The 26743-nt window shown below is 40.6% G+C and overlaps 1 protein-coding gene across 1 annotated transcript in view; it reads right to left on the bottom strand.

Moving 5' to 3' along the window:
* PECR (peroxisomal trans-2-enoyl-CoA reductase) overlaps window positions 1-26743 on the bottom strand; it is a 46699-nt gene that overhangs the window by 4599 nt on the left and 15357 nt on the right. Inside the window, exons 4-7 of the mRNA XM_032278303.1 lie at window positions 21390-21471; window positions 11773-11869; window positions 8987-9097; window positions 2375-2486 (exon numbers count right to left, since the gene is read on the bottom strand). Coding sequence (XP_032134194.1) covers window positions 2375-2486; window positions 8987-9097; window positions 11773-11869; window positions 21390-21471 — 402 coding nt within the window. The remainder of the gene's footprint in view (window positions 1-2374; window positions 2487-8986; window positions 9098-11772; window positions 11870-21389; window positions 21472-26743) is intronic.

The raw sequence follows: 26743 nt of genomic DNA, 5'->3' as shown, positions 1-26743 counted from the left end.
CAAAAAAAAAAAAAAAAAAAAAAAAAAAAAAAAGTTCTATTCTGTGATATTGTGAAACATACATTTGGTCTTCAGCCCCATTTTCTGCATACACAATCATGTTAATGGTTGACTGATGGCTGGCAGTCCCTAGTTGGCGTCAGTATAGGGGCTGGTCACCAGACAGACTAAGGCATGATTAGAGGGTTGGGACCTTCAGCCCATACCCACCACCCAACTTCTGGGGAGGGAAGAGGGGCTGGAGGTTAAGTCGATCACCAATGGCCAATTGTTTAGTTAACCATGCCTATGTAATGAAGCCTCCATAAAAACCCAAAAGGACTGAGTTCAAGAGCTTCCAGAGAGCTGAGCACATGGAGGTTCCTGGCAGGTGGTGGGGCCCAAAGGGACACAGAAGCCACATGCCCCTTCTCATACGCATTGCCCTGTGCACCTCTTCAGCTGTATCTCCTGTAATATCCTGTACAATAAACCAGTAAATCTAAGTGTTTTCCTGACTTGTGTGAGCTGCTGTAGCAAATTACTCCACCCCAAAGAGGGGGTCATGGGAACCCCAACTTGAAGCTGGTCAGTCAGAAGTTTTGGAGACCCAATTTTATGACTGTGTCCAAAGCAGGGGGCATCTTGTGGAACTGAGGCCTGAGCCTGCCGGACCTGACCCTATCTCCAGTATCAGAACTGAATAAGAGGATGCCCAGCTGGGGTCTGCTGCAGAATCGCTCACTTGCTCGCTTAGCGTTTGGGGGAAGTAACCCCAAACTGGCCACAGAAGTATTCAGTGCTAATGGTCATTGCATTGTGAGAGCAGAGGAAAGCCAGTTAGAGTTTCTGCTCACCTCTCAGACATACCCATCATTTATTAATGCAAAAAACGTCTTAAGCCTTGATCCGACTGTCACCACCGAAAAGAGTGGGTAGAACCTGGGTCCTTGATATGAAATTCAAACTTGCCTGGGTTACATCAACCACGTGTTAATTTGCTAGTAGCCGCTTAATTATCTTTAGCAACAGAAGTTCAAATACATTTGCATTTTATATCCTTTTCTACATTTTTGGAGTGATTTAGAGTTATTAGCTTGGACAAACCTTTAAACTTCTGTGGATTTGTTTTGTTGTTTATAAAACTAGTATACTGGACTTTCTGATCTTTTAGGACCCTTCAGACACCAAAGTTCTGTTGTCTAGTCATGAGATACACACACATACACACACACACACACACACACACACACACACACGACATTTGCATGTAATATCAATATTTGATTGAAACTTATAAAACTTCTGGGTTTTTGTTTTGTTTTGTTTTGTTTTGTTTTTTGACACAGAGTCTCACTCTGTCACCTAAGCTGGAATGCAGTGATGCAATCTCGGCTCCCTGCAACCTCTGCCTCCCAGGGTCAATCGATTCACCTGCCTCAGCCTCTTAAGTAGCTGGGACTACGGGCACCCACCACCACGCCTGACTAATATTTTTTTAAATATATTTTTAGTAGAGACAGGGTTTCACCATGTTGGCCAAGCTGGCTTCAAACTCCTGACCTCAAGTGATACACCCACCTTGGCCTCCCAAAGTGCTGGGATTACAAACATGAGCCACCATGCCTGGCCAAACTTCTGTTTCTGTACATCAAAAATGATGAATACAGAAATTTCATATGGTTTCATTCAATATATATCCCAAAGAGAATGCAAAATGGCACTACAGCACCCCACCTCACTCAGCAGGTCTGATTCTTCTGCTCAGATATGTAAGCCACTTATTGGAGGAACAAAATGGAATTAAGTCTTTAAAACTATAGCACAATCTTGCCTTTTTTCTATCTCCTCTTTAGATATATATTCTCATACTGAAAATATTTTTCAGGGTTCAAATTCCACCAACCTATGCACGCGCAAAAAGCTAAGTTCTTTAATAAAGATAGTTCGATATTTTCTATGACTAGGAATATTTCATTAAAAAATCACATCATGGGCCAGCACAGTGGCTCACGCCTGTAAACCCAGTACTTCGGGAGGCTGAGGTGGGTAGATCATGAGGTCAGGAGATTGAGACCATCCTGGCCAATATGGTGAAACCCCGTCTCTACTAAAATACAAAAAAATTAGCTGGGCATGATGGTTCCCACCTGTAGTCCCAGCTACTCGGGAAGCTGAGGCAGGAGAATCACTTGAATCAAGAGACAGAGATCGCATCACTGCGCTCCAGCGTGGCAGCAGAATGAGACTTCGTCTCAAAACAAACAAAAAAATCACTTCATGAATATAAACATTTTGTACATTTTGATGTTCTATAAGAGAACACCCTCATCTCTTAAGTAACTACGTATAATACATTTTAAAGTTGGTGACTGCTCACTCCTCAGCTGCTCACCTGGTAACTCAAACGAATGAGAATAGAGACACTGGCCTCCATCCACATCCACCGACTGTCCAGTGATGAAGGAAGCTGCGGGAGACAGTAGGAAGCAGACCAGAGAGGAGATCTGGAAACAGAAACACACACATGCATATGTAAAAGCAAACACTCCCCATTTCTAACGGCTTCACATTCCCTAGTGAAGACATCTCAAAGCATATGAGCCAGGCGTGGTGGCTCACGCCGGTAATCTCAGCACTTTGGGGGACTGAGGTAAGTGGATCACGAGATCAGGAGATCGAGACCATCCTGGCCAACATGGTGAAACCCCGTCTCTATTTAAAGAAAAAAAAAAAAAGTCAAAGCACATGACCACAACATGAATACAACAGTGTGCACCACAATCACACAGTACATAGACAACTTCCTTTTTCCACAACTTTCCCTTTCTACCTGAGCATCACTGAAATCAGGTAGGTGACTAGGGTCAAGGTAGCAAAGTACGAGGGAGCTTTAGATGGTGTCAAAGCAAGCTACATGACGTGAAGAAGCCAAAAGTGGACTCGGTGCTTCAGCTCAGCTCTTTCCCATTTCAAACAGTTCACTTCCTTACATACCTTGCATTGTCCTCCACAACCCCATTTTCCATCACTACTTCATGCCTTTATATTTTGGTTCCTGAAATAGTCAACTGTTTGGCAATAAACTAGCATTCTGGTTTGTTCAGTTTGTGGTCCATTCAGGCTAAAAGCCCAGCAACACACACTCAAAGGAACTCTCTACAAGAAGAACTTCAAAAACTAGCTGGGTGTAGTGGCAGGTGCCTATGGTCCCAGCTCCTTGGGAGGCTGAAGTGGGAGGATTGCTTGTGCCTGGGAGGCTGCAGTGAGCCGAGATGGCATCACTATATTCCAGCTTGGGTGACAAAGTAAGACCCCATCTCAAAAAAAAAAAAGGGCACTTCAGACTCCCACTGCACCCCTTAAAAATTCAAATAAGGAACTGATGAGTTCAGCAACAACCACTCCCAGCCCAAACAGAAAGAGGTTATTTCACTGATTATAAAGGAGCTCTCATTTGAGGTTGTGGGAAGAGGCAGAGTTTCTCAAAGGGTGATAATCCAAAACACCTGCATTAGAATCGCTGGGGATGCTTACTCAAACTCCAGACTCCTAGATCCCTTCAGGATCACAGGAATTGTAAGCTCTGGGGTTGGGGGTCCCAGAATCTGCAGTTTAAAAGGCCCTGAGGCAGGCCCAGGCCTAGAGTGAGGCACATAAGGTGCAGAGGGTGCATGATTTAAGGGGTTATTCACTCTCGGCTTTGCACAAGCGAGTGCAAAGTCTTCCCTAAGAGAGTGCATCCTTCAATTTTGTGTCCGTGCCTTGCTTACCTCATCCCGGTCCTGGTCCTACATTTACAAAGCTATCCTGGAGAGCAGCCGAGCCTTCTCTCCATCCTTGTATTCCCAGCAGCTAGTACAGAACTGTACTGTCTAAAACGAGGCCACTAGCCATAGACGCCTACTCTAACATTTGCAATACGGCTGGTCCAAATTGAGATGTGCTGTAAGTGTAGAACACACACTGGATTTTGAAGACCCCGTATGGGAAAAATACTGTGAAATATCTTATTAATCCTGAATGCTCCAAGGGGTAAAGAAAATAATCTCAATTTTTTTATGTTGATTGCATATTGAAATGATGTTGTTTTGGATGTATTAGGCTAAGTCAAACATATTATTAAAACTAATTTTACCTCTTTTTACTTTATGTGGCTCCTGGAAAGCTTAAAATTGCAAATGTGACTATTATTATATTTCTTCCTTTCTTTCTTTTTTGAGACAGAGTTTCACTCTTGTTGCCCAGGCTGGAATGCAATGGCACAATCTTGGCTCACCACAACCTCTGCCTCCTAGGTTCAAGAAATGCTCCTCCCTCAGCCTCCCAAGTGGCTGGAATGACAGGCATGCGCCTGCTAATTTTTGTGTTTTTAGTAGAGATGGGGTTTCACCATACTGGCTGGGCTGGTCTCAAACTCCTGACCTTGTGATCTACCTGCCTTGGCCTCCCAAAGTGCTGGGATTACAGGCATGAGCCACTGTGCTCAACCAGACTATTATTTTATTTCTATTGAACAGAGCTGGTATAGAATCCACCATTTAAAAGGTCCCACATTGCTGTGAAAGGCAGATTGAACTGAGCCATGGTAACAAGCAACAGAGCTGGTTTTAACCCTGTTAATCCATTAGTGACAACTGACCCAATGAACATGTTTCGTTACAGTCAGCCCAACAAAAAGAGACTCACTCCAATTAGCTCCTTTCTGAAATGCCAGCCAGACAACAACCATCTCACCCAAGTGATCATGACCTCCAACAGTTGCTAAACCACACTCTCTCAAAAACACAAAAATCGGGCCAGATGCAGTGGCTCACGCCTGTAATCCCAGCACTTTGGGAGGCCGAGGCGGGCAGATCACCTAAGGTTAGGAGTTAGAGACCAGCCTGACCAACATAGTGAAACCCCATCTCTACTAAAAATACAAAAATTAGCCGAACATGGTGGTACATGCCTGTAGTCCCAGCTACTCAGGAGGCTGAGGCAGGAGAATCACTTGAACCTGGGAGGCTCCAAGTGAAAATTAGAATTTTGGAAAACTTGTACCTGCTAGCTTGAGCCTGCTAGCTTCCTAACACTTAAAAGACTTTTCAGAACAGATTGATGGAGACAGTAACAATGTGATCTTTTGATACTGTATAATGAATTGTGTCAACATTTAGAAGATCTGCCTAACAAAGTGAACCAATAACTTCTAAAAGACCAATGTCTGATGGTACAAAACCATATATGGGTGAAAGATCCCATCGAATTGTAATAAGGACTTTTTTTTAAGAGACAGAGTCTTGCTACGTTGCCCAAGCTAGGCTCAAGTGATCTTCCTTCCTCATCCTCCCAATTAACTAAGTCAACAAGTACATGAGAAAGATTTTAATGCAAGAGTACAAAATGTTCATTGGCATGGTTTCAGATTCCACATTGCAACGAATCCTTAAGAAACTGCCATTTGTTGAATATCAAAGAAGAAGATCCACAATTATCCAAAAAGGCTATTAAAATGTTCCTTCCTTTTCCAATTTTATATCTTTATGAAGCCAAAATTTTTTAGAGGCTTTTACCAAAACAACGTATTGCGATAGGCTGAATACAGATGCAGAGGTGAGAGTCCAGCTGTGTTCTATTAAGTCATACATTAAAGAGATTTGTAAAAATGTAGAACAAATGTCAAACAGTGGTTTTCAGCTGGGTTCACTGGCTCACACCTGTAATCCCAGCACCTTGGGAGGCTGAGGTGGGTGGATCACCAGAGATCAGGAGTTAGAGACCCGCCTGACCAACATGGAGAAACCCTGTCTCTACTAAAAATACAAAAATCAGCTGGACGTTGTGGCGTGCACCTGTAGTTCCAGCTATTCAGGAGGCTGAGACAAAAGAATTGCTTGCTCTGAGTCAGAGGTTGCAGTGAGCCAAGATCATACCACTGCACTCCAGCCTGGGTGACAGAGCAACACTTCATCTCAAAACACAAAACAAAACAAAAAACAATGGTTTATGTAGCTATTTTTAATTAAATGTTATTCATGTTAACATGTACTGCTTTATTACTATTTTTAAATGAATTAAACATTTCTTAAATTTTGGTTTTAATTTCTAATACAGCAAATATAGATAACGTAAACCACATAAACAAAGTATTCTCTCTTTTTCTAAGAAGGAGTCTCACTCTGTTACCAAGGTTGAAGTGCAGTGGCGTGATCTCAGTTCACTGCAACCTCCATGTCCTGGGTTCAAGCAATTCTTCTGCCTCAGCCTCCCAAGTAGCTGGGACTACAGGTATGTACCACCACGCCTGGCTAATTTTTGTATTTTTAGTAGAGCCGGGGTTTCGCCATGTTGGCCAGGCTAGTCTTGAATGCCTGGCCTCAGGTGACCCACCCACCTCAGCCTCCCAAAGTGCTGAGATTACTGGTATGAGCCACAGCACCCAGCCCTGTAAACAAAGTATTCTATCCAAAATAAAAATTTAATATAATTCCCTTGATTAAAATTCATTAAAAATTACTCTTAGTTTTCAGAATAAAAATCCAAACACCTTGGTTAACATGGCTCATCAAATGTTTGATTTAACAATATCTTCAAAAATATAACGCAAGTCTATTTTGGTTCAGGAACTCTGTTTCTAGAAACATATCCCGTCACACAAGAGTACATGATTATATTCATAATGTTCACTGCAGAATTACCCCAAGAACAAAAATATAAATAGAATCCAAATCATAATGGGATTTGATTATATTACAGTATATCCATAACAAGAAAACATACAGCAAGATACTGTTTTTGTAAAAAATCAATAAATAGGCCAGGCACGGTAGCTCATGCCTGTTATCCCAGCACTTTGGGAGACCAAGGCAGGCGGATCACCTGAGGTCAGGATTTCAAGACCAGCCTGACCAACAGGGAGAAACCCGTCTCTACTAAAAATACAAAATTAGCTGGGCGTGGTGGCGAATGCCTGTAATCCCAGCTACTCAGGAGGCTGAGGCAGGAGAATCACTTGAACCCAGAGCCAGAGTTTGTGGTGAGCCGAGATTGTGTCATTGCACTCCAGCATGGGCAACGAGAGTGAAACTCCATCTCAAAAAAAAAAAAAAAAAAAAAAAAAGTCAATAAATACAAATTTTTCATGCATGCATAGTACATTTCTGGAAAGACACTCATCAAACATAACAAAAGCTAGTTCTAGGAATGAGAATTCTTTTAAAGAGTTTTATGGGTTTGCTTTTATATTTAGCACTTTAATAAATCTGAAAATTATTTTGTATGTGATACAAGATAGGCAGTCTAATTTACTCATAAACAGTGAAATGCCCCAACACTTTGCTGAGTGGTTCATCCTTTCCTTACAGATTGGAATCCTACTTTGACTCCATAAACTCCCACATATGGTTCCAAGGCAAGAATCTGTTTTGTACTACTATTTTTTTGTTTTTCAGTACCAGCACCAGAAGCTTTAAATAAATATAGCTTCATAATATGTAAATATACAGTATGTAAATAAATATAGTTTCATAGTATGTAAATACACAGTATGTAAATAAATATATATTTTTGATAGAATCAGCATGTTAAATTCCCAAAACATATTAAATTTTTTAAATAATTTAGAAAAACCTGACTTTGTAATAAAAGTGGTTCTCCCCATCAAAGAATATTATATGCCACTAGTTATTCTGGTCTTTTGGCTGCTCCTCAGAAAAAGAAATTTTTTTTTCATTTATGAAACTGACACACTGCCTACTGCCCTAAGGAGGCAGGTGATTTATTTTTTTCATTTAGTGGTAAGTTTACTACTGGGTATTTTCATTTTTATTACTATGGAAAAGATATCCTTTTCTTATTAAAAAAAAAAAATTACATTTCAAGACTGATGCAAGGCCAGGTGCGTTGGCTCACGCCTGTAATCTCAGCACTTTGGGAGGCCAAAGTGGGCAGATCACTTAAGGACAGGAGTTTGAGACCATCCTGGCCAACATGGTGAAACCCTGTCTCTACTAAAAATACAAAAATCAGCTGGACGTGGTAGCACGCACCTGTAATTCCAGCTACTTGGGAGGCTGAGGCAGGAGAATCACTGGAACCAGGGGATGGAGGTTGCAGTGAGCCACTGCACTCCAGCCTGGATGACAGAGAGAGGCTCTGTTAAAAAAAATCATCGCCATCGTCATCATCATCTCAGCATGCTGGGAGGCCAAGATGAGAGTCCAAGGCTTCAGTGGGCTATGATAGTGACACTGTACTCAGCCTGCATAATGGAGTGAGACCGCGTCTCAAGCAAAAAAAAAAAAAAAGACTGCTGCTGCCCATATTTTGGAAAGCTGCTGATTTTACAGACTTCAAGCTTACTGAAATCTCATGTGGAACGTCATACAGCCATACTCATCTGACTTGCTTAGGGTGCTAGGGTCCTGTGTACCAACAAATGCCATGTAATAAAATAACGTAGCTGAAAAAACAATAAAACAAACAAACAAAAAACCCCGCATCTACTCCTGAGTATAGATGGCTGTCAGTAATCAAAGTACAACCAGAATATCCCTGAGAGCCAGAAAGAACAGAGGAAATGGTCTGGTGGCAGTGGGAGAAATAATAAGAAAACATAAAAAGGACACTGGGGCCAGGCACGGTGGCCACGCCTGTAGTCCCAGCACTTTGGGAGGCTGAGGCAGGTGGATCACCTGAGGTCAGGAGTTTGAGACCAGCCTGGCCAACATGGTGAAACCCTGTCTCTACCAAAAATACAAAAATTAGCTAGGTGTGGTGGTGCACAGCTGTAGTCCCAGCTACAAGAGAGGCTAAGGCCGGAGAATCTCTTGAACCTGGGAGACAGAGGTTGCAGTGAGCCAAGATCATGACACTGCACTCCAGCCCGGGCAACAGAGTGAGACTCCATCTCAAAAACAAAAAAAAAAAAAGAAAGAAAGAAAGAAGAAAAAGGACACTCAATTACAAATTTCAAAGTATAACACACGCAGCAATTCTAATCAATGCTAGGAATATACCTTACCTCCTCAGGAACACCAATTCGTTTAGCAGGGATTTTCTGAAAATAACTTTCATATAACTTTTGCCCCAAAGAACCATAGTTCGCCATAGCAGTGGGGGAATAAATAATTCCCTATATTTAAAAATAAAACAGGGACAAAATAAAGTGCATTACATTAAATGTTAATTGTAAAGATTTCAAGATAGTCTGCCAGCATTTCGAACATTCAGTAGCTTAAGTCAAAAAAAAAGTTAACAGTGCTGATATTAATTTTTCTCAATGGTGTCAAAGGAGCAAAGGCCCCACTATCCATAAATGGATGATATGAATGATTATTTTGCAAACTCCTCTTCCTCCTGGCCATGCCCCGGATTTTTTCATGAAAGACTTGCTTTCTGAGGGGCATAATTATATAATTTTCTATAAGAAAGATAATCATATCTTTATATAAATCATAATTATATAAATGAAAGAGGCACTTAACTAGGAACAATGGACCAGGGGACTCTATTTTATCTTCCACTTGGCATCTCTGCTTTACAAGAGAAGACTGGGCAGTGGCTACGTGAGGCTTAGAAAAATGTAATTATTTTTTGGCTTTTCACCTAGATTGAAATCACAAATAAAGCATTTGAATCCAATACCAATAAACTAAAATTGTAATTGTTTAAGAATTTTTAAATGTATCTTTCACTAGCTTTCTGAGGTTAGGAAAATTACTCAAAAACTGTATCCCTGGCCAGGTGCAGTGGTTCATGCCTGCAATCCCAGCACTTTGCAAGGGCAAAGCAGGAGGATGGCTTGAGCCCAGAAGTTTGAGACCAGCCTGGGCAAAATAGAGAGACTGCATGTCTACAAAAATATAAAAAATAATTAGCTGGGCATGGTGGTACATGCCTGTGGTTCCAGCTACTCAGGAGGCTGAGTTAGGAGGATCGCTTGAGCCCAGGAGGTTGAGGCTGGAGGGAGACGTGATCGCACCACTGCACTCCAGCCTGGGCAACAGAGCGAGACCTTGTCTCAAACATTAAAAAACAAAAACAAACAAACAAAAAAACTATGTCTCACAGGATACAGCTATTTGTAATGAATTCAAACTGTTACACAGATTATGGAGAGACGGGGGAAAGATAAGTTAAAATAAAACTAGAAATTCTGGCAGTATTCATTACTTCAAATGATACTGGAGAAAAAATACATTGGTTTCCAATTAAACAATGTGTAGCCTTTTACTTAAAGAGGATAAAATCTAGAAATATTAAAATTTGGTCATTAAACCAAAAATGTCTCTGACAAACATGAATTAGTACTAGTAGGAGCGCCTTTATTAGAGATGAGATTACTAACTTCATGCTTGAAGTCAGTCATGCTTAGTCTTCATTGAGTGGTACAGATAACACCTACTGATATTACAGAGATAAGACCGACAGATATATCAAAAAATATTACAGAGTTTCAGATGAAGAAGTGATCACTACCTTAGTAATGACCAAGAAACATCCCAGAAGTGGGATTTGAGTTGAGTTATGCCAGACAAGTGAGGTATTTCATTTCATCTCCCTCTTAGAGTACATGGCCAGTATAAAATAACAAAGAAACCTACACTTCTTATTTCACAAAAATGATAGTTTTTGAAGTTGACAACAATGTGAGTTTCCCTCCTATCATTTGTATTATTCAGAGAAGTTTTCCCTTGACTTCTAGTCCATCTTAAACTGGGAGTTCCTTGTTAGAACTCTGACTTTAAGTTTCTCTGTCTTAAAAAAGTTAATGATATGCCAGGAAATAAAACAATCTGGAAAAATTCCCTCAAGTCGCTCTCAACATTTACGCTGCATTTGAATTTTCTAGTCTATTTAAAAAATTTAGATGCCTAGATCCTACGGTTTGGGGTAAAGTTCATACATCACTATTGTTTAGACATTTCACAGATAATTCTAATATATAGCCAGAATTGAGAATCACTGTTTTAATTTAACATTCTTGACAGCCGGGCGCGGTGGCTCAAGCCTGTAATCCCAGCACTTTGGGAGGCAGAGGTGGGTGGATCACGAGGTCAAGAGATCGAGACCATCCTGGTCAGCACGGTGAAACCCCGTCTCTACTAAAACTACAAAAAATGAGCTGGGCATGGTGGTGCGTGCCTGTAATCCCAGCTACTCAGGAGGCTGAGGCAGGAGAATTGCCTGAACCCAGGAGGCGGAGGTTGCGGTGAGCCGAGATCGCGCCATTGCACTCCAGCCTGGGTAACAAGAGCGAAACTCCGTCTCAAAAAAAAAAAAAAAAAAAAAAAACATTCTTGACAATCTGGTTGTAAATCAGAGTACTTTCGTAATGATAATTAGGCTTTCTGGGCCGGGAGTGTTGGCGTGGCTCACACCCGTAATCCCAGCACTTTGAGGGGCCAAGGTGGACAGATCTCCTGAGCTCAGGAGTTCGAGACTACCCTAGGCAACACATGGTGAAACCCCGTCTCTACAAAAATACAAAAAATTAGCAGGGCATGGTGGCGTGCACCTGTAGTCCCAGCTACTCAGGAGGCTGAGGCACGAGAATCGCTTGAGCTCCAGAGGTGGAGGTTGCAGTGAGCCACGATGGTGCCATTGCACTCCAGCTTGGGCTACAGAGTGAGACTCTGTCTCAAGAAAAAAAAAAAAGAAAGAAAATCAGACTTTCTGATTTTATCTGTTTTTAAAGTCAATCTTTTATGCTACAGTTGCATATTACCAAACACCTCTATCAACACCACAAATGGAATCGGAAAAGCATAATTTGTCAATAAATTTTAATATAGAACGTTTACCTACAGGGGCAACACAATTGATCCTTACTCCACTGCAGGCCCATTCCAAAGCTAAAGATTTGGTGAGGTTGTAAACACCTTCTCTTGCAGCTCCAGAGTGCCTTTGAAAGACAAAACATAAACAGGACAATCAGCTTCTGTTGAATATTTCTCTTCCTCACCAAGCTGACAGGTATGTCAGCCATCTGACAGAAATCCACCAGACTTCTTGCTATGGAGTCTGTCTTGTTGAGCTTCTGTCTAAGCAACGAAGAAAAAACTATGTCCTTCAATATTAAATCCAAGCCACAGCTGATGATCAAGCAAATCCTACACAGCATAAACCTAGATAAGGCTCCCCAAATCACTATGTAAGAGAAATACTTTGAAGAACTTTGATTATAGAGAAAAACAAATGGGTAATTTTAAGGATTTCAAGCATGTGGTTATTTTAAAAATCAATTTTAAATAACAAAGGAGGCTGGGCGCAGTGGCTCACACCTATAATCCCAGAACATTGGGAGGCCAAGGCAGGGAATCACCTCAGGTTAGGAGATCAAGGCCAGCCTGGCCAACATGGTGATACCCCAACCCTACTAAAAATCCAAAAATTAGCCAGGCGTGGTGGCGAGCACCTGTATTCCCAGCTACTCAGGAGGCTGAGGCAGGAGAATCACTTACACCCAGAAGGCAGATTGCAGTGAGCTGAGATCACACCACTGTACTCCAGCCTGGGCAACAGAATTCTCAATCTGTTGAATGAGCTATCTTCAAAGATAAATAAATAAGGATATAAAATTCATATATCAGGCAAGAAATATTATCGATAAAATTTCTAGACATACCAAAATTTAAATAAATGTGAATGCATTACCAGATAAGGAGGTTCAAAATATTTAAGTCTGCATCTGTATGAAGTTTTGTGTAGATAGACACTATGGCTTACAATTTCTGATTACAAGATCTTCAAAACCAAATATAGGATAATTCAATGTGAAAAGAGTAACGCATAAAACTAATTAGGAAAATTCTTCCAATCAAAGGCATTTGAAATCAGCTGGTAAAAAAAGCAGATTATTTAGTAAATCTTCTTGGACTTCCTTTAACAGTTATTTTAGCATAGGTCTGCTGGTGATAATTATTTCACATTTTATATGTAGAAAAAGCTTTTATTTCATCTTAGTTTTTGAAAGATATTTCAATGGATAAAGAATTCCAGGTTGGTATGTTTTTTTCTGTAGGCACTTTAAAGATTTTACACCACTAACTTCTAACTTGCATTGGTGCTGATAAGAAATCTGCTTCTGTATACAATGTCTTTTTCCTGCAGCTGCTTTTAAGGTTTTCTCTTTAGCACTGATTCTAAGCAATATGATTATGATGTGCCTTGTACACTTGTCTTCACGTTTCTTGTACTGGGGTTTGTTGAGCTTCTTGGATCTACAGATTTATAGTTTTAACAAATTTGGAAAATGTTCACCCAGTGTCTTCAAATTTTTTTCTGTCCCTGTTTCTTATTTCTCCTCCAAAGACTCCAACTGTCTCACAGTTCACAAATGCTGTTTGTTGTTGTTGTTGAGACGGAGTCTTGCTTTATCACCCGTGCTGGAATGCAGTGGTGCAATCTCAGCTCACTGCAACCTCCGCCTCCTGGATTCAAGCGATTCTCCTACCTCAGCCTCCCAAGTAGCTGGGATTATAGGTGCGTGCCATCAGCCCAGCTAATTTTTGTATTTTTAGTAGAAACAGGGTTTTGGCATCTTGGCCAGGCTGGTCTCAAACTACTGGTGATCTGCCCACCTCAGCCTCCCAAAGTGATGGGATTACAGGTGTGAGTCACCGCATCCAGATGATGCTCTGCTTTTTGCAGTCTTTTTTTCTCTGTGTTTCATTTTCGGATAGTTTCTATGGCTATGTAGTCAGGTTCACAAATCTTTTCTTACAAAGTGTCTAATCTGCCTCAATCCCATCCAGTGTTTTTCTCATCTCAGACACTGTAGTGTTATCTCTAGAAGTTTGATTTGAGTCTTTTAAAAATATCTTCCCTGTCTTTACTGAGCACGTTCCATCTTTCCTCTAGCTTCTTGAGCACATGGGATATACTCATCATAAATGTTTTTGGGGAAGTTTTGTTCTGTTTCAGACACAGGATCTCAATGTTGCCCAGACAGCAATGGCACCGTCAAAGTCCACTGCAACCTCAAACTCCTGGGCTCAAGCACTCTTCCCACCTTAGCCTCCCAAGTAGCTGGGACTACAGATATGTGTCACCACGCCCAGCATTTTTTTTTTTTTTTTTTTTAGTAGAGACAAGCTTTTGCTATGTTGCCCAGGCTGGTCTAGAACTCCTGGGATCCAGCAATCGTCCCACCATGGCCTCCCAAAATGCTATGATTATGGGCATGAGCCATCATGCCCAGCCATGATAAATGTTTTAATGTCCTTATTTATTAATTCTACCATCTCTGTCATTTTTTATTGACTTTTCTTTTCATCATGGGTTGTAATTTTCCTGTTTCTCTGTACACTTAATAATCTCTCATTGGGTGCCAGATATTTTGATATTCCTATAAATATTGTTAAGCTTTGCTCTGGGAGACTTAAATTACTTGAAAAAAGTAGGATGCTTTCATGCCTTGCCTTTCATGCCTCCCAAAGTGCTACGATTACAGATGTGAGCTACCACACCCAGCGTCTGGTTATTTTTAAAACCTGAAATCTTTCTACTGTCACTTAATCTCTAAGAAGTTACTTAAAGAAGGTTTAGTCTATGAGTGTTTATGTTTCTTATTTTGTGTTCAACTAAGGAAGTGCACAAATGCAAAATGTAAAAGTCCCATGTCCTTACCCGGTCTATACCATCCTACTCTCTGAAGTTAAAGATTTTGGGCAAGATGGACAAACTGAAGAAATGACAGACAACTATGAGTATATTTATGTGCCTTTTTTTTTTTTTTGAGATATAGTCTCGCTCTGTCACCCATGCTGGAGTGCAATGGCATGATCTTGGCTCACTGCAACCTCTACCTCCCGGGTTCAAGCGATTCTCCTCTCTCAGCCTCCCAAGTAACTGGGATTACAGCTGCCCATTACCACAACCAACTAATTTTTGTATTTTTAGTAGAGACAGGTTTTCGCCATGTTGGCCAGGCTGGTCTCAAACTCCTGACCTCAGGTGATCCGCCTGCCTCGGCCTCCCAATACAGGCGTGAGCCACCACGCCCAGCTTATGTGCCTTTTAAAAGCACTAGTGGAATCATATTTTGAATATTCATCAACTTTTTAACTTAATATTAAATTTTGAACCAATTTTGAGGCAAAATGTATCAAGATTTCTTTTTTTTTTTTTTTTGCTTTTTTTGAGACAGAGTTTCGCTCTTGTTACCCAGGCTGGAGTGCAATGGCGCGATCTCGGCTCACCGCAACCTCCGCCTCCTGGGTTCAGGCAATTCTCCTGCCTCAGCCTCCCGAGTAGCTGGGATTACAGGCACGCGCCACCATGCCCAGCTAATTTTTTGTATTTTTAGTAGAGATGGGGTTTCACCATGTTGAACAGGATGGTCTCGATCTCTTGACCTTGTGATCCACCCGCCTCGGCCTTCCAAAGTGCTGGGATTACAGGCGTGAGCCACCGCGCCCGGCCTGTATCAAGATTTCTAACTTAAGTCAAGATGCAGTAAAAAGGACAGAATTTAATCTCCTACCTGAAAAGCTATAGAACAAAAAATATATATATGTGAATTGATGGCACTCAAGACATTAAGACATTAGGCAGGGAAGAATGGTGATCTCTGAAAGCAGGAAACAAATGAGATGAGTTCTGTGATTATTCCAACTGACTGCCTGGAGAAAGTTTCCGAATCATGCCTTGGGGTAGGGGAACTGAGGCAGAGGTTGGCAGTCTCCCTGAGTTGAGGGAAGGCACCAAGAGACCAGACATACCCAGGCAGCTAGAGTTTGCAGGGAAGAATACCAGAGAGGAGAGCACTGCAATAAGAGAAGCCTGGAGATGTGAAGAGAGTGTGTGTGTAAGAAACCAGCTGAGGCAGGGCTAAGAGCTACCTGCAGGGACTGGAGGGGACAGTGCCCAGTATTCACACAGGGTGGAGAATAGTGCCTATTCCCAACAGCAGACTGGAAATCCCCCGCAGAACAATAATGTCAGGAAAACCTGATTCCAGTACTAAAAAAGGTTTTACTTCAATGGTGGGGCAAAACAGTCTTAGACTAAAGGCAGCCCTGGACCTACTAAATACTGAAGGATCACTTGAAGCCAGGAGACTGAGCAAGACCTGTCTCTATAGGTCTATAGCGAGACCCTGTCCCTACAAAAAAAAAAAAAAAAAAAAAAAAAAAAAAATTGATAATTGATAATAAGTATTTCCGACCATCTCTCAAATAAACATTATTTATTTATTTATATTTACAGAAAGGGTTTGGTCTTGCTCTGTCATCCAGGCTAGAGTGCAGTGGCATGATCTCAGCTCACCGTAACCTCCACCTCCCACTTGAGGCTCAAGTGATTCTTGTGCCTCAGCCTCCCAAGTAGCTGGTACTACACACACACCCCACCACACCCAGCTAACTTGTTTAGAGAGTGGGTTTCACCCTGTTGGCCAGGCTGGTCTCAAACTCCTGGCCTCAGAGATGATCTGCCTACCTCGGCCTCCCAAAGTGCTGGGATTACAGGCATGACCCACTGTGCCCAGCCTCAAATGAACATTTTACAAGTTGAGTACGCCTTATTCAAAATACTTGGGAACAGAAGTGTTTTGGATTTCAAATCCATTCAGATTATGGAATATTTGTATATACTACCTGGTTTTGCATCCCTGTTATCTAAGGTTGTAGAAAAAGACCTTCCCTATTGCCTCTTAAAAATGCACTTCCCTAAAATATGGAAGGAATTAGAACGTTGAAAATATACTAAAGAAATCAGCAAAAAAATATATGTATGCATGTGCATATGTATTTATTTAGAGAAAGGGTCTGATCTTGCTGTTGCCCCGGCTAGAGTGCAGTGGCATGATCTCAGCTCACTGTAATCTCCACCTCCCAGGCTAAAGTGATTCTCGTGCCTCAGCCTATTTTTTTGTTTTTCTCCCTGTTTTATTTGGATGGCCATTAGACTCTTACGAAAGAAATTATTGGCATACTGTTTTTCTCCTTGTTCTGTTTGGATGGCCTTTAGACTCTTATGAAAGAAATAACTGAGATAGGCGGGGCACAGTGGCTCACGCCTGTAAATCCAGCACTTTGGGAGGCTGAGGCGGGCAGATCACCTGAGGTCAGGAGTTCAAGCCTAGCCTGGCTAACATGGTGAAACACCGTTTCTACTAAAAATACAAAAAATTAGCCAGGCATAGTGCTGCATGCCTGTAATCCCAGCTACTCGGGAGGCTGCGGCAGAAGAATCAGTTGAACCTGGGAGGCAGATGTTGCAGTGAGCCAAGATCTCACCATTGCACTCCAGCTTGGGCAACAAGAGTGAAACTCGGTCTCAAAAAAAAAAAAAAAAAAAAAGAAAAGAAAAGAAATGACTGAGACAGTAGGTTAAATAAAGTCACTGAGTTCTTTTTTTTTTTTTGTTTGGAGACAGGGTCTCATTCTGTATCCCAGGCTGCAGTGTAGTGGCATAATCTTGGTTCACTACAGTCCACTGCTCCTGGGTTCAAGTGATTATCATGCCTCAGCCTCCCAAGTAGCTGAAATTACAGATGTGTGCTACCACACCCGGCTAATTTTTGTATTTTTAGCAGAGATGGAGTTTCACCATGTTGGCCAGGCTGGTCTCAAACTCCTAACCTCAGGTGATCAGCCCGCCTCAGCCTCCCAAAGTGCTGGGATTACAGGCATGAGCCACCGCACCCAGCCCCAGTGACTTCTTTTCTGAAAAAATAAATATCTATTGCCAATGGAAAAATTAATCAAAATCAGAATAAGAATCAAATATATCAAATTCCATTATGGTAAACCTCACAAGATATTCCAAATTCTATAGTCACAGAGGCTGGAAGTTGGTCATTAGCTAAAAAATGAATTTGGGGTTATTCAAAGATACTTAATGTAAAAACAACTTGTGGGCCGATGCAGTGGCTCACACCTACAATACCAGCACTCTGGGAGGCCAAGGTGGGTAGATCAACCAACGTCAGGAGTTCAAGACCAGCCTGACCAACATGGAGAAATTCCGCCTCTACTAAATACAAAATTAGCTGGGCATGGTGGCGCATGACTGTAATCCTAGCTACTCAGGAGGCTGAGAAAGGGGAATCACTTGAACCCAGGAGGCGGAGGTTGTGGTGGGCCGAGATCACACCACTGTACTTCAGCCTGGGCAATAAGAGCAAAAACTCTGACTCAAAAAAAAAAAAAAAAAAAAAAAAAAAATCAGAGTGCACCATACATAGTAATAGATTTGCTTTGTGAATTTTGTTTTGCCTACAGACACACACACACATATGTGTTTACTAGGTCAAGATATGAAATTTATTTCTTACTATGAGTCCTGGTCAAAAGTGTGAAAGCCACTGGAAAAGGAAACGATTCTTAAGAGAACAAAAGCAACAAATATCTGAAACACTTCTTTTCCAAAGCAAAGACAAGTTGTGGTTTTTTTCTACTCAACTGAATATCAGAAAAGCCACTGATTTCATTTCAAAAATATGTTTTAAGCAAAGAAACTCTCATTACTTCTTACATATGCATGAAGGAGGATAAATTTCACTCATTACAAAGGAACTACAACTTTTCTAAGGGGCAGTTTGGCAATATCTATTAAAATTACAAAGGCATTTGGCTTTGGACTCAGCAACTATACTTCTTGCAATTTAGTCCACACGCTATCTGATGTACATAAAAGGTGTTTAGTTTGGTTTTAGTTTGGTTTTGGTAATAACAAAAGGTTGGAAACAACCCAAATGCTCACCAACTGGAAAATGGTTTCATAAATCATACTTTACTTATGGTTTATAAAGTGGCATATAAGACAGCCATAAAAAACAAGAAGAAATCTTTTTAGATTCAGTTAAGAAAATATCTCCAGGATATTTGTTTCATTTGAGAACATCAAGATATAGAATATTGTTTATAGTATCCTACATTTTTTGATAAAATGTAGGAAAAAGATATGCCCCAAAACTATTAACAGTAGTTGCCTGTGAAGATGGGAAATGCCAAAAAGAACCTATAATCTGAATTATTTCTCCCGAGATGCTGAAACAGGTAAATCCATAAAGAATAATAAGCAGGAAAAGAAGGTATAATGGTGTTATTGGCCTGCACAGCATTTTTTACTGTTTTTAGTAACATCACATTGATTTCCATTTGAGGAAGTACCTCTTGTCTGTTCTCAGTCCATGTCCAAGTAGTGAGGACCACAGTTCCATGTTCCTCAGGCTGACCATGTATAGCAGAGCAATCTCATTTCTTTCTTTTCTTTTTTTTTTTTTTTTTTTTAAATAAAGACGGGGTTTCACCCTGTTGGTCAGGCTGGTCTTGAACTCCCAACCTCAGGTGATCCGCCCGCCTTGGCCTCCAAAGTGCTTGGATTACAGGCGTGAGCCACTATGCCAAGGCTTTGAGACAGAGTCTCACTCTGTCGCCCAGGCTAGAGTGCAATGGCACAATCATGGCTCACTGCAACCCCCGTCTCCCAGGTTCAAGTGATTCTCCTGCCTTAGCCTCCCTAATAGCTGGGACTATAGGCATGTGCCACCATGCCCAGCTTTTATTTGTATTTTAGTAGAGATGGGGCTTTCACCATATTGGCCAGGCTGGTCTCGAACTCCTGACCTTGTGATTCACCCACCTCAGCCTCCCAAAGTGCTGGGATTACAGGCATCAGCCACTGCACCCAGCAGAGCAACCACATTTCTACAATATTTGGTTAATGGCTGGACATATGACATATGACAGGGTAGCTAATGAGTATCCTCTCTGGGGCCTGCTGACACCGCTCATATTATTATTGCTTTTGCTGGCATGACTTAAGGGGCAGTCTCTCATTGGAGAGTTACGAACAGCGACAGTGTTGATCTTTGACTCTTGCTAGAACTCTCTTTTTGCCAAACCTAGAGACAGCCTGCCTAAGAATGCAGGCAGAGCCGGGCGCGGTGGCTCAAGCCTGTAATCCCAGCACTGTGGGAGGCCGAGGCGGGTGGATCACGAGGTCAAGAGATCGAGACCATCCTGGTCAACACGGTGAAACCCCGTCTCTACTAAAAATACAAAAAATTAGCTGGGCATGGTGACGCGTGCCTGTAATCCCAGCTACTCAGGAGGCTGAGGCAGGAGAATTGCCTGAACCCAGGAGGCGGAGGTTGCGGTGAGCCGATATCGCGCCATTGCACTCCAGCCTGGGTAAAAAAAGAGAACCTCCCTCCCAATAAAAAAAAAAAAAAAAAAAGAATGCAGGCAGACATGAAGAAAGCAAAACCAAAGGGAGAGGCAGCTTCCTTCTAGCACTGTGGCTGAACCTAACATGCCCTTAGGACAGTGGTTCTACAGGTTCTACAGGTTCTACAATGGTTCTACAGGATCCCCTTCGGGGCTGTACAGATGGCTGCTGCACTCTGCCACCAGAGTTTCTCTTGCAGCAGATCTGGAGTGGGGCTGGATAATTTGCTGTGCAACTTCTCCCAGGTGATGATGATGTGGCTGGTCTGGAAGCCACTTTTGGAGAACCACTGCCCTAGACTTTTACTTAAGCCAGGTTGAATGTTATTTCTATCTTATACATCTGTGGGAATTCTGAATACTATAAGAAATGAGCAGGGTGCTAGAATTTGCATAAAGGAGACACGCCGTCTGCATACAGAGTAGCTAATCAGAAGCACAAAACCTTAGAAATTTTTGGAAAAAAAATCCTGAGTTATCTTTTAGGAGCAACAACTTAGCAGTACTGTCTAAAATCAAGTATATATATTAATGGTATTCAAATTTAAATTAACATAGATTAGTTTCATTTCTACACTTTTAACAAATAAGCTATTCCCAGGCAGTTATGGCCAGTTCAGTAGCATCTGGATTAGAGTTGCCACCAAAACACAAGACATCCAGTTTAATCTGAATATCAGACAAACAACAAATAATATTTTCCCTTTCCTTGGTAAATCTAGCAGCCCGAATCTGAACGGGAATGTTTTAGAAATACTTTGAGTTTTAAGCTCAAATAAAAGGAAATGCTAGCTAGCTATTAGAATCACAACTAATTAAAGCTATTAATGAACTTTTTCTTTTTCTTTTTTTTTTTTTTTTTTTTGAGATGGAGTTTTGCTCTTTTTGCCCAGGCTGGAGTACAATGGCACGATCTCGGCTCACCACAACCTCCACCTCCTAGGTTCAAGCACTTCTCCTGCCTCAGCCTCCCGAGTAGGTGGGATTACAGGCATGCGCCACCACGCCTGGCTAATTTTGTATTTTTAGTAGAGGCAGGGTTTCTCCACGTTGGTCAGGCTGGTCTCAAACTCCCTATCTCAGGTGATCCACCCACCTTGGCCTCCCAAAGTGCTGGGATTACAGGTGTGAGCCACCTTGCCCAGCTTAATGATCTTAATCTAAGAAATGTTCCCTATCCCACTTCTCCTATTCAGAAGAGAAAACTCAAAAGACATAGGAATAAAACAATACAAAAATGCTTACGCAGCTAATGGAAATCCAGTTTTAGTAAGGACAATGATATTGACAATAGATCCTCCATGCTGTTTCATCCAGGAGCTGTAAACTGCAGGAGACAGACAAACTCAATCATTAAATTTGTAAACAGTGTCCTGATTCTCCTGATACCTTCTTTCAGCACACTGCCTGTTTGACACATTTTACGTGTTCATTTACATTTCTTTATAAAAAGTTTGACTGAAGTAAAATTTACACACTTTAAATGTGCAATGTAATGACTTTTAATAAATATATGGAGCTATGCAACCATTACCACAATCCATCTTTAGGATGTTTCCATCACCCCAAAAAATTCCTTCACACCCATTTGCAGCCCAGCCCATCCCCAAGCAGACACTTATCTTTCTGTTTCTCTAGATTTACCTTTATCTTTTCTGAAAATCTCATGTAAAGTGAATCACACAATATGTGATCTTTTTTTTTTTTTTTTTTTTTGAGACAGAGTTTCACTCTTGTTATCCAGGCTGGAGGCAATGGCGTGATCTCGGCTCACCGCAACTTCCGCCTCCTGGGTTCAGGCAATTCTCCTGCCTCAACCTCCTGAGTAGCTGGGATTACAGGCATGCGCCACCATGCCCAGCTGATTTTTTGTATTTTTAGTAGAGACGGGGTTTCACCATGTTGACCAGGATGGTCTCGATCTCCTGACCTCGTGATCCACCTGCCTCAGCCTCCCAAAGTGCTGGGATTACAGGCGTGAGCCACCACACCCGGCCAATATGTGATCTTTTGTGTCTAACTTCTTCCACTTAGAATCATGTTTGTGAGGTTCATCCATGTTGTCATGTATTAACAGTTCCTTTTTGATTGCTGAGTAGTATTCCATTACATGGATATGCCACATTTATCCATGTATCAGTTGATAAACGTTTGGATAGTTCCACTTTGGGGCAAGTATGAATATGAATCTTTGTGTGGTTATATGTTAACTCTGTTGAGCTTTTAAAGAAACTGCCAAATGGTTTTCCAAAGTGCCCCCACCATTTTACATTCCTATCAGAAATGCATGGGGGGTATAGTTTCTACACACCATTGCTGTCTGATTTTTTGACAACAGCCATTCTAGTGGGTGTGAAGTGGTATCACACTAGAATTTTTATTTGCATTTCCCTAATGACTAATGATGTTGATCTATACATCTATCCTATGTCAGTACCACACTGTCTAAAAATCAAGAATTAGCTTTGAAATCAAGAAGCATCAAGTCTTCCAACTTTCTTCTTTTGCAAAATCGTTTTGGCTCTTCTGGGTCCTTTGCAACTCCATATATAGTTTAAGATCACTTTGTTCATTTCTACAAAAATTGACAGGGATTGCATTGAATCCACAGATCAATTTGGGAAGAACCAGCATCTTAACAATATTGAAACTTCTAACACCAACACTGAATATCTTTACATTATTTAAATCTTCCGTGATTTCTCTCAGCAATGTCTGGCAGTTTGTAGAATACAAGTCTTACACATTTCTTTTGTTAACCTCATCGTTAAATATTTTATTATGCTTGAAGCTCTACTTGATATTTGGTACCAATTCTACTCATACAAATCAAGATAATGTTAGCGATGTACCTCCAGTCTCTCTTCAATAGAAATCTGAATTCTTGGAATTTACAGATCAGAGAAAATTCATTACTCAATCCTTTTAAGGGCTTAATCAAAAATAAGAATACCTTACCATTATTACTTACTGCTTCCCTGTGAGTTTTTACCAATTCATTAAATATAACAGAAAAAAATTAGGTAAAACCAGTAAAAAGGAGACACAAAATACAACATATTTTGAATCTAAGAATTTTTTCACATTATTTTCACATTGCTAAAATTGGGATGCCTTACACTTGGTGGTATCTTACAATTATAAATAGCAGTGTTTTTACTTTCTTAATGGTATATAAAATTATGGTGCACTTCACAATTTATTATGTCTTTGGCTCAATGAAATACAATAGTTATTTTTAGAGAGTATGATCAGATACCTAGAAAACCCAAGAGTAGTATGACAAACTATTAAATAAAGCTGCAAATTCTAAGTTAAAGCTAGAAGATAAATTTGAAAAAATAAGTTTTCAATAAACCAACAATAGTCCAGCTTCATGAAAGATAAATTGAAAAAAAGTGTCCATTCAAAATAGCAATAGCCATCAAATATATCTAGGCATATAATCTTTATTTTAAAAGTGATCTATGTGATAAAAACCACAAACCTTTGCCAAAGGACATAAACAATAATTTATTGATGAAAAGACACGTCATGATGGAAAGATTCAATATTTAAACATGTCAATTATTTCCAAATCATTAAATTTAACACAATCCCAATCAAATTTCTCCAAGATTTCTGAGGAAGAAGCTTGAATATAAAATTCCTATAAAAGAAAAAACAGTTCTCTAGAGGGACAAAGAATAGAAGAAAAAAAAAGAAAATAAAGAAGAAATGGGCCTGGTGTGATAGCTCAGACCTGTATTCCTAGCACTTTGGGAGGCCAAGACGGATGGATCAGTTGAAGCCAAGAGTTCACTAACAGCCTGGCCAACATGGTGAAATCACATCTGAACTAAAAATACACAAATTAGCTGGACATGGTGGTGCGTGCTTGTAATCCCAGCTACTTGGTAGGCTGAGGCAGGAGAATTGCTTGAAACCAGGGAGGCAGAGGTTACAGTGAGCCGAGATTGTGCCACTGCACTCCAGCCTCGGCAACAGAGGCCTCATCTCTCAAAAAAAAAAAAAAAAAAAGTCATGAATAGCCAAGAAAAGCTTGGAAATAAAAATAAAGCAAGGCCGGGCGCGGTGGCTCAAGCCTGTAATCCCAGCACTTTGGGAGGCCGAGGCGGGTGGATCACAAGGTCAAGAGATCGAGACCATCCTGGTCAACATGGTGAAACCCCGTCTCTACTAAAAATACAAAACATTAGCTGGGCATGGTGGTACGTGCCTGTAATCCCAGCTACTCAGGAGGCTGAGGCAGAAGAATTGCCTGAACCCAGGAGGCGGAGGATGCGGTGAGCCGAGATCGCGCCATTGCACTCCGGCCTGGGTAACAAGAGCGAAACTCCGTCCCAAAAAAAAAAAAAAAAAAAAAAAAATACAAAAAATTAGCTGGGCATGGTGGCGCGTGCCTGTAATCCCAGCTACTCAGGAGGCTGAGGCAGGAGAATTGCCTGAACCCAGGAGACGGAGGTTGCGGTGAGCCGAGATCATGCCATTGCACTCCAGCCTGGGTAGCATGAGTGAAACTCCGTCTCAAAAAAAAAAATAATAATAATAATAAAAATAAATAAATAAATAAAAATAAAGCAATATTTACCATATCAAATATTGAAAACTATACCAAACCATTTGATTTTAGCACAATAAAGGAGAATAACCATTTATTTAAATTATTCTACACAGACTTTCTGCTTCTGGACAAATACCACCATATACATATATTTACTTGTTTCCTATTTCTGAAAATGTCTAGAAGTAATGATTACCCAGTAGTATTGAACACATGTAGTACCCAAGTCTCGCCTTCTAAAAATCATTCCTCACCAGGAGTGGTGGCTCACACCTGTAATCCCAGTACTTTGGGAGGTCAAGGTGAGAGGATTACTTAAGGCCAGGAGTTCAAGACCAGCCTGGGCAACACAGAAAAACTCTGTCTCTATGAAAAATTCAAAAATCAGCCAGGCATGGTGTCATGAGCCTATAGTAGCGCTGCTTAGGAAGCTGAAGCAGAGAGGATTGCTTGAGCCCAGGAGTTCAAGGCTGCAGTAAACTATGCAGCCTTGAACCACTGCACTCCAGCTTGGGTGACAGAGCAAGACTTGGTCTCCAAAAAATAAATAAACAAACAAACAAAAACAATAATTATCATTCCCTACTAAACGGAATTAGTGCTTCTTGGAGAAACAGGTTGAGCCATGTCAAAAAGACACAGATGCCATACTAGCCAGACAATTAGAACATCAGAAAGAAAATGACAATAATGGCTTAGAAATATTGAATAAAAATAAATTCCATTCATCAATAGTAATGCTTAGGAGGTGGGGCTAGGGAGGGGAAGAGAAAAGGAAAAACTTGTTTTTATAAAAGAATGCCAATTGATAAATAAATAAGGAATAAATACAATTTTTTTAAAAAATCATCATTTTGCATCTACCAAATTCTGAAACTGAATCGGGCAAGGATCTAAAATGGAATCAGCTGGAAGCAGTGTCTCACACCTATATCCCAGCACTTTGAAAGACAGGGATGGGTAGATGGCTTAAGCCCAGGAGTTTGAGACATAGGGAGACCTTGTCCCCTGTCTCTACAAAAAAAAAAAAAAAATAGCTGAGCATGGTGGCTAGTAGCCTAGTAGGCACCTGTACCTCCAGTTACTCAGGAGGTGGGGGAATCGATTGAGCCCAGGTGGTTGAGGCTGCAGTGAGTCACAATCATGTCACTGTACTCCAACCTGGGTGACAGAGTGAGACTCTGTCTCAAAAAAAAAAAAAAAAAAAAAAAGGAATCTAAACCCGTTGGATAAAAGTACACAGGAAAACAGAATCTTCATATGGTCTCAAAGTATTATCCACGGATTACTTATGTTTACTAATAGAAAACGATATCTTTACAAAAGAAGGTTTTGGTGGTCAGAATCTTTGACAAGTGAAAAAAATTAAGATGACTAATAGTAAAACCACCTTAACTATAGACTTACAGGTGTAATGCAGTAAGAAATATATATACCATATATGAAGGGGTCTTGCCAGAAATATTTAAATAAATATAATCACCACAAAACAATTAGAGAAATCCATCCAGAATTTGGGACGTTCTATAAGTCATTGTTGTGAAATATAAAAAGTATGGATTTTCTTTTAGATTACAAGAAACTAAAGAGACATAAATAAATGTAATACATGAATTTGATAACATCTTGGATTTTCAAAAGTGGGAAAACAATTAAGGAAATTTCAATAAGAACTATATAATGAGTGGTTTTATTGAATTACCATTAATTTTCTTAAGTATAATAATGTTATTGTAATTATATAGAAAACATGTCTTTATACTTGAGATATATAAAGAAAGTACCATAGTATCTGTAATTTCCTTTCAAATTGTTTATTTAAAAAGAGTGTGTGTGTGTGTGCATGCATGTGCATGTGTGTAGAAAGAATGAGAGAGAGATCATGTAAATTGAAATGCTAGTGCATGGAGAATCTTTTATTTATTTATTTATTTATTTATTTATTTTTTTGAGACGGAGTTTCGCTCGTTACCCAGGCTGGAGTGCAGTGGCGCGATCTCGGCTCACCGCAACCTCCGCCTCCTGGGTTCAGGCA

Source organism: Sapajus apella, unplaced genomic scaffold (genome assembly GCF_009761245.1).
Source record: "Sapajus apella isolate SASKATOON/1434 unplaced genomic scaffold, GSC_monkey_1.0 scaffold10, whole genome shotgun sequence".
Classification (NCBI taxonomy): domain Eukaryota; kingdom Metazoa; phylum Chordata; class Mammalia; order Primates; family Cebidae; genus Sapajus; species Sapajus apella.
This window is presented reverse-complemented; position numbering and strand designations above follow the sequence as displayed.